This window comes from Semicossyphus pulcher, unplaced genomic scaffold (genome assembly GCF_022749685.1).
Source record: "Semicossyphus pulcher isolate SPU_LCO1_2020_fin unplaced genomic scaffold, fSemPul1.0.p SCAF_27, whole genome shotgun sequence".
NCBI lineage: Eukaryota > Metazoa > Chordata > Actinopteri > Labriformes > Labridae > Semicossyphus > Semicossyphus pulcher.
In genome coordinates, this window is record NW_027211701.1 from 937,501 (window position 1) to 950,479 (window position 12,979).

Here is a 12,979-nt window from a genome sequence, read left to right on the forward strand (position 1 = left end):
TGATAGTAAAATAATACTTGTAGACGGTGAAGAAATAAAACAATGTTAGTGTAAAGAAAAGATTCAGAAGCTTAACAAACAGTTATTCATATCATGAATTAACTCTGGATTATATTCAGTTAATTGACTTCATAGTTAGACTGAAGACAGAAACGCATGAAAGGTGACGTCTTCATAAAACAGAGACACGACTCTGAAAATGTTACACATGAATAAACCATGTAAAAATATTCACTTTGATTTGATGTTTAAGGAAACAAAAGAAAGTTAGGACTGATGTGTTCAAGGACCTTCAGTGTTTATAAATGTGGAACTTGATTAGAACTGTGGCTCAGGCTGCTTTACATAAGGGAAATAAACGCCCATGAAAAGAGACAAAAGGTGAAAATAGAAACAAAAGTGAAAAAGAAACAAAGGTGAAAATAAAATACATGAAATGCTCGACGTTAGAATAAATCACACCGAATTATAATGACGGTAAAAAGGTTGAAAACGGGCGAACACTAACGGAGTCGGAGCTGCTTTAAGGGGACGACACGAGGGATGGGGGGTGTCATGGCCGACACGTCCGGTGGCTCGTGTTCAAATCAAAGTCACTAAAGAATAAATGCAAAGAGTAAAAGGAGCCGCGTCGTGTCCCGAGCTGCCGGCTGAAGACGTGCCGTGCTGCTCACTGAGAGGAGGCTCCATATGGTCGAAAGCTATAAATTCTTCAGGTCATTTTTTCTCTATTTCCTGCTTTTTCTTTTTTAGAAACGTATAAAACAGGAACAATGGGCCGGCTGTCTCTGCTGCGCCCGCTAATCAATCCAATACTTCCCCCTCATGGCACGAGGGCTGATTAGAGGCAGAAACAACACAGTTAGTCATCGTCTCTTTTGATGGAGGGCCCTATCTGTGTGTGTGTGTGTGAGCGTGTGTGTGTGTGTGTGTGTGTGTGTGTGTTGCATCATAGCAACACAGCAGTTACGCGTTGAATCGAGTGACCTGGAGGTTTGTTTCAAAGGTTGCCAAGGACCCCGCCCTCTTCTCTCCTCTCTTTTTCCATTCTTCCCTCCAAACGCACACGCACTCGCACACACACACACACACACACACACACACACACACACACACACACACACACACTTTGCTAATTGCTGTGTGTGCTCCCTATTATCAAGAAAGTCCACCAAGTCACCGTCTGCGTGCCGACTGCAGCGCTTTGTAACGTCTGACGTCGCTGCCTTTTTGCTCCTGATGCCTTCAAAGAAAACTGAAATTCCAGGTTACTCCGGAGAAATCTGGCCCCCTGGTGGAGGGAAGGCACAACAGCACAAAATGGTGGGGAGGAGAGAGAGGAAGAAGAGGAAGGAGGAGGAGGAGGAGGAGGAGGAGGAGGAGGAGGAGAAAGGGAGGGGTCTGCATGAAGTAATGGCTGCCAGATGTTTTGGTATTATCGCAGGGAAAAATTCTGTTCCAGCCGAAGTCATCGATCATGTTCAGCTGCTCTCAGAGGCCGGCACAGAGACCGACAGGAGACGAGAGGACAGATAAGTGTGTGTGTGTGTGTGTGTGTGTGTGTAGGTATGCGAACAGAGATGTCGGTATGTGCTGTTGTGTTCTGAAAGCTTTGGGCAGTGAATGTTTCACAGAGACTTTTATACACAATTATAAACAAAAGCACTTTAATTAGCTCTTCATGGTTTTACATGATCACACAATATCAAACTTATTTTGTTATACAGCTCAAAACAAAGTGAATCATGCACTTATTAAAGAGAGGACGTTATGGAAATATCTGTGTTAATATTTGCACATTTTAATCAAATATGATTCTTTGATCTTTGAGGGCCGATAGACTTTTATTTTTTCCTTCAGTGATTGTGAGTGTCTGACACAGTGTAGAAACAGTGTGTGAGACGTGTTGGACGCTCTGTTCGTCCAATAAAGGCCACGCCCCTTTGATTTAAGCCTTAATATTATGTGAACAGGTGAGCTGTATAAAGATTCTCCCCGTACAGTTGTCATGAAGAGAGAAATGAGCTATAGAGACCCAAACTGTTTTTTGTACCAGGCTGTAAACATGTTTATTTCTGCTGTAAAGTTTAACATGGGGCTCTATGGGGACTGACTCACTGCTGGAGGCAGCCTCAAGTGGACACCAGAGGAACTGCAGGGTTTTGCACCTCGACACAGGCTTTATTTTCAACACCAGGTTGTCGCTGCTAACACCTCGCTCCTCTGCAGCGCCGCCCTCTCTTCCAAATATGGTCCTTTTGGCTCCAGAAAACCAATATGGCGGCATTATCATAATTTCATCACTTCCTGATTGATCAGCAAATGAAAAGACGGTGAGTTGAGAAGATCCAGAGATATATTTTAAAATAAAACATTTTGATCTTTTTTCTTGCAATTTTATATTTTTGACTGCTTTTCATGTAAAATCTGTTGTTTTAGAAAAAGTAAAGTTTTGCTTTCTGCAAACAAAAATCTTGAAATCACAAACAAGTGATTTTGATTTATTTGACTTCAATGAAACAGGTCTTAATCGTCGGGTGGATAGTTTTGCTCACAGATCTATTTTTTGATTGCAGAGCGTAACGTTTTGCTGTGTGAAGAATCCACCTGAGCAGGTTCAGGTGGGGTTTTACGTCTCATGTGCGGCCTAAAGATGGTGAGAAGGACTGGAGACGGAGAAACAAAACAAGCGGACACATTTAACAGATTCACTCTTCTCCTCTGATGTCAAACTCACATGTTGTGCTTTTGTGTTGCAGGCTTCAAATCAATGTAGAAAATATCACAAATTGCTTTCATTTCACTGCCCCAACAACAATGAATATTGGAAATCATTGTATAGCTCGCAATAATTAATATGTCACGTCCTGTTAGACGTAAAGTAACGTGACGTAAAGTAACGTGACGTAAAGTAACGTGGCGTAAAGTAGCGTGGTGTAAAGTAACGTGATGTAAAGTAACGCATCGTAAAGTTACGTGACATAAAGTAACGTAAAGTAACATAATGTAAAGTAACGTAACGTAATGTAATGTAACGTAATGCAAAGTAACGTGACATAAAGTAACATGACGTAAAGTAACGTAAAGTAAAGTAACGTAGCATAACGTAATGTAACATAACGTAATGTAAAGTAACGTGACATAAAGTAACACAATGTAAAGTAATGTAAAGTAAAGAAACGTAGCGTAACGCAATGTTACATAACGTAATGTAAAGTAACGTGACATAAAGTAACATAATGTAAAGTAATGTAAAGTAAAGTAACGTAGTGTCACGTAATGTAACATAACGTAATGTAAAGTAACGTAATGTAAAGTAACGTAAAGTAAAGTAACATGATGTAAAGTAACATGATGTAAAGTAACGTAAAGTAAAGTAACGTAGCGTAACGTAATGTAACATAACGTAATGTAAAGTAACGTGACATAAAGTAACATAATGTAAAGTAACGTAAAGTAAAGTAACGTAGTGTCACGTAATGTAACATAACGTAATGTAAAGTAACGTAAAGTAAAGTAACATGATGTAAAGTAACGTAAAGTAACGTAAAGTAAAGTAACGTAGCGTAACGTAATGTAACATAACGTAATCTAAAGTAACGTGACATAAAGTAACATAATGTAAAGTAACATAAAGTAAAGTAACGTACCACCACATAATGTAACATAACGTAATGTAAAGTAACGTGACATAAAGTAACATGATGTAAAGGAACGTATCGTAAAGGAACGTAAAGTAACATAATGTAAAGTAACGTTAAGAACGTAACGTAATATAATGTAATTTGACGTGATGTAAAGTAGCGTGACATAAAATAGACATGTAATGTACTTAAGGTAACGTAACAGAACATAATGTAACAGCACATAACATAACTGAATGTAATAATGTAATGTAACTACACGTAGCTACACCTCACATTACTTTTACAAGTAATGTAGCGTTGTGTTGCGATAATGTAAATTAGTGCACATAACAAAAGGTGACTTAATTCGAGCTTCCCACCCTGAGCGGGCCATCGGAGGAAAATGGCCGCCGCGTGAATTTAGTCAATGTTTGCTTTTGTAAAGAAAGAACATTTTTAGTTTTCAGTGCAGACGGCCTTTTTGCAGCTTTCGCTGAGGATTTTTACTGTGCAGTTTAGGTGAAAATAGAAAATTAACTTTAATATTCTGTAAAATTCTTACAGCTGACTCAGAGACACACAGCTCAGGTTGGTGTGTGTGTGTGTGTGTGTGTGTGTGTGTGTGTGTGTGTGTGTGTGTGTTTGTGTGGCGGTCGTTGTGGGGTCATCACGCAAGTTATCTGCTCTCCTGTCTGCACCCGAGGCCAGACTCAGGCCATTACACCTCGCATTAGTCTCTGTCAGGACAAGAAAAATCCTCTCAAGCCTTTTTTCGGTTGTTTTGTCTCCCACCGACGACATACCGACCGACTGCAGATAAGAGCGCTCACTGCCTCAGCTGTCTGCTCCACTAAACTACAGACTGGGAGATTATTTATGTGCCGCAGAGTTTGAATTGTGTCAGGGTGGAGAAAGATTTGAAATCATTAAAACTCATAATTCATTCATCAAGCTTCTGTTCCTCGTGCTTTAAGTCTCACTGTTGTGGTGGAAAGTGTTTCTTCATGTCCACATGAAGGTATGAGGGTGATTTCATGAAGGAGACATTAAGGGAAAGCTTGGATGGTGCTTCATACATACATTATTAGGAAGTACTTTTATATTCAATATGTGCTCACTCGTGCAGCAAGGAGCAGGTTAGCATGAAAACGGTGCAAAATGTAAAAGTGGTTTGTAATGATGTGTTTCTGTCTCTGTAGGAGAAAAAGATTCCTATTGTCTAAAGACATACTGTCAAAGGATGTTCCTTTTCTGTTGAACTGTTTCTTTCTTTGTGTTTTCCCTTCATATTGTAATTAAATGATTCATTAGGGCCCGAGCACAGACAGCAGAGCGAGGACCCTGATCACTATGTGTATTTAATGTTCATAGCAGGAGGCCGAAAGCTGCTCAAACACTCACCCAACTTTTGCGGAAGTGATGAAATGGGGCGTGGCAAAGTAGCTCCATAGCGCCCCAACATTCAGCCCCAGCAGCCCGTTTCACCTGCAGGTACGAAGACTCAACGAGACCTGCAAAAACGTCTGTTATTGTCAGGATGTCAACCCAACAAGAAGTCAGCCATTTTGATTTCAGTGTGACATGTTAGCGTGTTTTTTTGTGATTTACAGGCTCCATCCTTGACCCCCCCCCGTGCTTCATCTGATCCACTGAGACTCTTAACAACGAACAGTCTCTGCATTTCGCCAACATACAGGAAGTTGTTGTTAATCTCATGTACAATGTTCGATCGGCCCCAAGTCTCACACCCTTGATCAGAGTCCCCGTCTGAAGACGTCTGCATGCACTTATACAGCTTTAGCTACAAACCAGAGCCGCCCGACGTCCCACAGCAAAGACCCCACAGAGACCACAGAAACATGATGAGGCCCTTGAGGGGGGAGGGGTCTGTTTGACTGACAGGAGTCTTAGCCTATCATCTGACAGAAGGTGCAGCATCACCAATCAAGGCCAGAATGCCCAACACGGGCCTCCAGTTTATTATTATTATTATTATTATTACAACAAGATAACAGATCCACGTTTCAAAGTAAATAAAACCTGATTTATTAATATTTCAGTTTTAAAATCACACATCAGTGACTTTATAAAAGGATCCACTTTAATGTCATCTGTTCTTTTTATCCTGACAGTGTTTGCTTTATTTCATCCTTTCAATGTGTAACTGCTGTTTGAGAAGGTCTACACAAAGTTATTTTATGGTGAATAGTTAGCATGCTGGTTAAATCCTTAAATGTTAAAAACTCAAAGTGGAAATCATGAAGAGGAATTATTTGACAGCAGGAGATGAATGATTGAACATGTGGAGCAGAATATGACGCGCTCTGTACGGACGCCCGCTCCTGCCAGCGTGGTGACATTAAAGTTCCTGTAGGTGATGATAATGAAGTTATGTGGTGTTTGAGTCACTAATGGGATGGTAAGTTTCTTTTTTCATCACAGACTGAATCGAGCTTCCATACGTCATAGGGAGCCCCCCCCCCGCACGCGCTCAGTTTTTACAGTGTTTATGTGAAACATCAGAGCTCACACTGTTGCACCGAGTAACCAGGCGCTGCTTTATTAAAGTCATGACAGCGTTTACATCCCACACTGAGCTTTATTCAGACTGCCACCACAAGTTCACATCACAACACGGACACTACGTCATCGCCGTGACGTTATTACATTAACAACAGAGAGAGAGAGAGAGAGAGAGAGAGAGAGAGACTTCACATACACCTTGTAGTTTAATCCTAACAACTCAGTCAGAGCAGCTGAGTCTTTAAAACGTCCACATTGCACATAAATATATTCCATTAAATAAAGTAGAGATGCGTGTGTGTGTGTGTGTGTGTGTGTGTGTGTGTGTGCAGTGGTATGAAGCGGCTTTGCTTTGTGGTAATGTCTGGTAGAACATAACTTTATTTATTCTGTTTTCATGCAACACGTTCCTTTGCCACGCCCCTTTGGCGTCTTCTGTTGACGCACCAGGTTGCTCTTTTACGTCTCTTGAGGACACACGTGGTAGCGTTGGTTGTAACTCGACTTGTGAAGTTTAGGCATCAAAAATATACACGGGAAAGGTTGTGACAACAACACCACACGGGAATCGAACCCGTGTCTCCTGGGTGGAGGTCTGAGGGATCATGTTCCGGATGTGTTGAGGTGTACAAATGAACTTTTTATAAATTTGATGTGATTGTTTTCAATTCAAGTCTTCTGTTACACGTGTTGGGGGGGGGCGTTATGTTCTATCAGAAACTCCAACAATCGCAGTTTCGTGAAACACAGCGCGTGCAGGTCCACCGGGAGGAGGAGGAGGAGGAGGAGGGAGATGATGATGTCATTAGTGTTCATTAGAGCGCGCTCATATTGTCCCATCATCACTGTCCTCGTGCGCAGAGCTGGAGGAGGAGAGGAGCGCTATCAGCTCTCATTAGGGAGGGGGGGCGCTACTGTTTGAGTTCCAGAGCCCAGACATGTTGAGGCCATCCCGTCCGTCCTTTACTCCTCTTATCTCCCGCTGACGAGGAGGAGGAGGTGGAAGAGGAGGAGGAGGAGGAGGAGGAAGTCGTCTTTGGGATCTCCACCTACAGACACGCGACAGTTACTGTTATTTACAGTACGCACAGTGATGCGCGTGCACACACCATCATAACCATCAAAATACAGCCTGTGTCACCGTGTGTGTGTGTGTGTGTGTGTGTGTGTGTGTGTGTGTGTGTGTGAGTGTGTGTGTGTGTGTGTGTTATAATCTGAGCGCTTTTAAAGTTCACGAAAATCAAAATAAAATAATTTCACGTGTTCACTTTCACTTCCTGCATGTTTGATTGACACGTTGAATATTGATTCATAAATAAACACAGAGAGCTGTGAGCGTAAAAGCTGCATTTAAAATATGATCATTATTTAATTTAGTTAGTTTGTTAAATATGACTTTTATATTTGTGATTTTATTTATGTCTTATTGTATTTTTCAGCGCATGCATTTTTTCGCGGTTTCCATCTGCAGCAGGATTTTCTTAAAATGATTGATCATCATTTATTGTCTAATAGTTATAATTATTGCATATATGATTAATGCAGTTTTAGATAATAATGTAATAATGTAATAATATCCTTCCTGTCCGTATTTAACCGATACACGTGCGCAGGGAGAATATCACCGGCTTAAAGAGTTACTGTTATAATTCCCAATCTGACTGTAACGTGGCTCATAATACAGTAATAATAATAATCATAATGACAATAATAATAATAATAATAAGACGAATAATAATAGTAATAATAATAATAATAACAATAATTATTATTATTATTGTTATAGAGACACACTGCTTGCACAATAATAACTAAAGAAGTTGAGTCGCAGCAGTTCAGGTCGAGTTGTAAAAACTGTTTATTTAAAGATTGAATATAAAGTAAATATATTTATATAATTATATCTAATATGATCTCAGATGCAGACATATTGAGAGTGTGATGAAGGCGGTCACTTCATGTTTGTCGTCTTCATTCATTTTCACTTACTGACAGACTGGCTCTGCGTCAGGCTCCACGTGCTTCTCTCACTTTTTACTTTATAACGAATCAAATAAAACGTAATGACGTCACAGGTAAATGCATCTTTTCTGCAGCGGTAAACCAGAGTTGAGCTCTGTAAACACGATGATCCAGCAGAGCGAACACAAATAATCTGAACACTAAACAGACAGATCACGTGCAGGCAAACACCCTCTGCACGCGGACACGTTTCACTTTTATTCTTTTACCTCTAATTTACGCTTTTTATCATTTCCGTCGTTGTGTCTTATCCGCTGCAGTTTCATCTCGTTAGTGCGGCTCGCAGCGATTTAAACAAAGCAGGGAGACTGAAAAGAAAAGATGCGACAGAAAAACACAAAGAGGAAACACGGAGCCGAGTGTGACCGAATGTGGCCGAGCTGTAAACACGGAGCTCATCGCGAAACATCGTGTTTTGGTTCGTTAATGAGGCCAAAGTGTTTGTAAATAGTGCACACAGGAGGAGGCACGAGACACACACAGCGAAGGTTCGTCCCCTTTCTTTGTATTGTGTCATGTGTATTAGATATTAACTGTTATATAATGTGTGTTATATATTATCTATAGTTTATATTGTATTATTGTATATTATCCGTTATACATTGTGTATTATGTGTTATCAGCTGTACGTGACTTTGGACAAAAGCGTCTGCGAAATGAAATCGTAACATTGAAACATATTATATATAGTCTTTTAAATATTATATATCATGCATATTATAGGCCTATGTTATTATATATTATATACAGAGTGTTTGTTATTTCTGGGACCTGTTCTTTATTCACAACAAAATTATAAAGTTGAATAAATTGTGAGATCATTTAATAGTTACAAGAGAGTGATAATAATAATGATAATAATAATAATATGAGTTATTATAACAAACATGGCGACCTTCAGAGCTATTATGAGGTGATAAGAAACGTTGTATAATATAATATAAATCAATAAATAGATATCTAAAATGATTATCTGATTTAACACGTCATAACTTGTTTGAACACATTTTCACAGGCCGTTCTTTCTGAGATAATAAAACATTTAACGCAGCCGCTGAAGCTTCAGTTAATACTGCAACAAGCTAACAGCCCGTCGATCCCTGCTGCACTGTGACGTTAAAGAGATGTATTATTTATGCACATTTCACTGAAGGGTTTTTGAAAACTAATGGATGCCTCGTGTCAGGAAAGTAAAAGCTCTGCAGAGCGCCTTGCGCGTGAAGTTTCACTTCGCCTCCACGGAGGGTTCGAAGCCGTCTGAACGTTCAGCCTGCTGCTCGGAGCAGTCACAACTTCGTGCTCAGCTTGCACACTCAAAGTTCAGCAGCCGACCTGAAGCACACTTCAGATGAAAGCTGAACAGCGCAACAGAAGAGTCTGCAGCACGCAAAGCATCAACATTTACCGAGCTGTGCCTTCACAAACCTCCAGCATCAAACCCAAACAGCGCTGGAATAAACAAAGATCCTCTATTGAGGAGACGCGTGTGCACCAACCACACACATGCTACAGATGTGTCGCTCACCTTCAGCTGCTCTCTGATCACAAAGTTCAGGTGAAGATACAAGTTAAAGTTAGGCCTGGAATCAAAGAGCGCTCTGACATGTGTAAACTGAACCTCAGGGGCTTTGTGCACGCGCTTTAGTCCCAATGACACGATATCATGACGATACTTCAGCAGCGATGTGATATCTCTCAAGTATTGTGAAATCATGAACAGCTTTCTTACAGCAGATTTTTAATGTGGAAAATAAGATTATAAAGCTGAAAGTGAACAACATGAACATGTGAACTGTTTTAGTCTCACTCAGGTCACAGCCGCGCTTCAGCCATCCGCAGAACTGCTGCAGCTCAACATGTCTTAATAAGAGAACGCTTTAATTATCATTTCACATAATGAAGTGAAATCTGCCCTCACTACACACACTCACTACACACACACACACACACACACACACACACACACACACACACACACACACACACACATAAAAGCACTATAATTATATATTAAATAAATATTAAAGGGAAGTTCATTCATGTGGATTCTCTCTTCTTCTGTTTTATATTGTTGCGCGTGAAATGTTCTTTTTAAAGCCTTATTTATGTTGGCTACATTATCTTCATCATTTAGGTGATCAAAGATCCATACCTCTGTGTGTCTATATATTCACACTATGACACACACTCGGAGTGTGTTCGGAGTGTGTTGTGAGTTATTAGCAGCAGCCTCCTATCACTGATCGCACTTTGAAATGGGAGGAAAATTTGCTTTCTGGCTTCAATTAGGCTCCACACTTCCTACAGGCAGCGCGCAGGCCTTCAGACCGGAAGTGATTATTCCGCTCTATTCTGATCGGCAGTGCGAGCTCGTGCTCTGTTTGTTTCTCTGCAGGAGCTGAGCTCCATGTTAGCTGTGAGTCCGGTGAAGTGGTGATGATGGAGCCGTGAATCAGGAGATGAATGTGTCCAAACAACCGGCAGACAGTTGTGTCAGCGCGTGCGTCTGTGTTTAGCTTCGTACAACACGGATATAAATATAATATTATAGCAGCAGCTGACAGACGTATTTTATTCTATTGTCAATGATCCTGATCACGTGCGTGTCTTTGTGATCACGTGCGTGTCTTTGTGATGTTGTTCTTCCTGCACAAACGTGTGTAGAAAAAGGACAGTGCTGCTATAGGAATAACAGTGTTATAATAGTGTTGCTGCGCGCGGCCCCTCCTGGCTCCAAGCTGTCTGAGGATGGAAACCAATTTACTGCCCCCCCCAACCCCCTCACAGGCGCTTTGCCGCTATTATGTGCAGTCTTTCTGTTTATATGCAGGGGTAATATGGCTTTGTGTTGCTATTTAGCTTCATGCTAGCTATTAGCATCGTTAACCCTGTGCGTCTGAAAGAGACGCCAAAGAAGCGTCGCTATGTGACGTCTCGGGATGAGGAACTTGGTGTGTCACGTGAGGTTGATTTTAGCGATCTGAACGCGCGTGATGGTGTTCGAGAAGATATATTCATTATTTAGGTTATTTATATCAATAATCCTGATTTCAGTTATTGTTAATCATCAGAGCGGACTATTTCAGCTTCCGCCTTCTTCTTCCGCTCGACTCATGAAGTCACTTCAGCACATCAACAACATATTCGTGTGTTTTTGGTGAATCCAGAAATTAACTCCTGCTTTGACTTTCATTGCGCCATTGTTGTCCTAACTGAGAACACATTCAGAAGGTTGTGACGGAGTCTACAGGAGCCCTCATTAACCTTGTTTACAGGATAAATACCACATAGATCCACTCATATTTATAAAGGCTTGTCATTTATTGTTTAACATTTTTACGGCGCCTTTTGCACAGAAGAAAAAAAACAACACTTCCTGTTTACACTGAGGAGCAAAAATCTGTTTTTATGACATCAGTCTTTATAGATTTAACAACAAACCTGACAGAGCCGCTTTAACACGCTGCGCTGGATCACGTGTTATTACATCTTATTTATTATTTTATTTCTATGATGTTTCACTATTTAATTTATTATGACTCCACTTTGATGTTGAAAGAATCATTGAATTTTATTTAGTTTCATGCTCGTTTGTTTTTGTGACGCAGTCAGGATGTGATCACAGGCCGGCATTTAAAGAAGGCTGTAATTATAGCAGCTATGATCCTCCGTGACTGCAGAGACCAGCTCGGGTCAGGACTCAGCTAAAAACCAGTGAATGAATAAATGAGCAGTTATGTAATCATTGTGTCTGTTGATGTGCACAGCTCGAGCTGCTGCAGCAGCAAGCCTGTGACTGCGTGTCTGCGTCGTTATTATCTGTCAGAAATGACATGTTACACTTTGATCTGTAAACTTGCTTTATTATCACCGCAGCTAAGAGAGGAGATGTGCGCATGTCAGTTTCTCTAAAAGTGTTGTGCTCTCCTGTTCTTAAAACGCTTCTTGTAACGGGTTATTTCTCGGTGCTCACGCGCTCTTACCGTCTCCCTCTTCCGCCGCTCCTCGCGGGCCTCTGTCTTCTTCAGCTCGGCCTTGAAGGCCTGCGTGTCCCCGTGCTGGCCGTCCTTGTCCAGGATGTCCATCAGGTAGGAGATGTAGCTGGTCGCGAGCCGCAGCGTCTTGATCTTGGACAGCTTGGTGTCGGCCGGCACGTTGGGGATACACTCCCGCAGCTCCGCGAAGGCCGAGTTGATGCTCTGGGTCCGCCGCCGCTCTTTCCGGTTGGCAGTGGGTCTCCGCTTCACGGGCCGGGGGTGCGTGTGGTGGTGGTGCATACCCACCGGGGCTCCGTTCACCGAGATGGCGCCGGCCCCCGGGACCAGGCCGCCGGGGCCGTAGTGGTGGTGATGGTGCGGGTCCAAGCCGCCGGTGGAGCCGCCGCCGCTATTGCCATGGTACTCGGGGCTGTAGCCTGGCGCGAGGCCGTACTCTGTGGGAGACATATCCGCGTGGCTGATGAGCCAGCTTGTGAAGTACGGAGGAGCCCCGGTGTCCTCGTGACACCGCCCGGCCGCCGCCGCCGCGTGCAGGGAGTAGTGGTGGCTGTCGTGGTGGTGCATGACCGGGTGGTGCGGGAAGCCCGAGACCAGACTCATTCTGACACACACACACACACACACACACACACACACACACACACACACACGCACACACACACACACACACACACACACACACACACACGCTTTTTGGATGCTGCGGCAGTGAAGCTAACGGCTGTCCGGAGAACAAGTTTGCATCCTGAATAATCTCAGTCTCACAGCTGGGTCCCTGCGCGCGCTCCGTCCGCTCCCTCCGCGCGCCTA

The 12,979-nt window shown here is 42.3% G+C and overlaps 1 protein-coding gene across 2 annotated transcripts; it reads right to left on the reverse strand.

Annotated features, from left to right (window-relative positions):
- Window positions 1–6,922: 6,922 nt before the first annotated feature.
- hand2 (heart and neural crest derivatives expressed 2) lies at window positions 6,923–12,769 on the reverse strand. Of its 2 annotated transcripts, XM_069677039.1 has the most exons (3): window positions 12,155–12,769; window positions 11,576–11,590; window positions 6,923–7,144 (listed from the first exon to the last, which is right to left on the reverse strand). In XM_069677039.1, exons 1-3 carry the CDS (start codon window positions 12,767–12,769, stop codon window positions 7,061–7,063), a joined length of 714 nt encoding a protein of 237 aa, XP_069533140.1. In that variant the 3' UTR covers window positions 6,923–7,060. The 2 variants fall into 2 exon arrangements, with proteins under 2 accessions (XP_069533140.1, XP_069533139.1); XM_069677038.1 differs by lacking the exon at window positions 11,576–11,590 and having other exon boundaries at window positions 6,923–7,198.
- Window positions 12,770–12,979: the final 210 nt, after the last annotated feature.

Bases quoted from the DNA above. Each gene is read 5' to 3' on its own strand.
- hand2 (XM_069677038.1), bottom strand. From the start codon at position 12,769: ATGAGTCTGGTCTCGGGCTTCCCGCACCACCCGGTCATGCACCACCAC. The intron at 7,199-12,154 runs GTAAGAGCGCGT...GCGTGTCTGTAG, and splicing joins AGCGGCGGAAGAGGGAGACG to GTGGAGATCCCAAAGACGAC.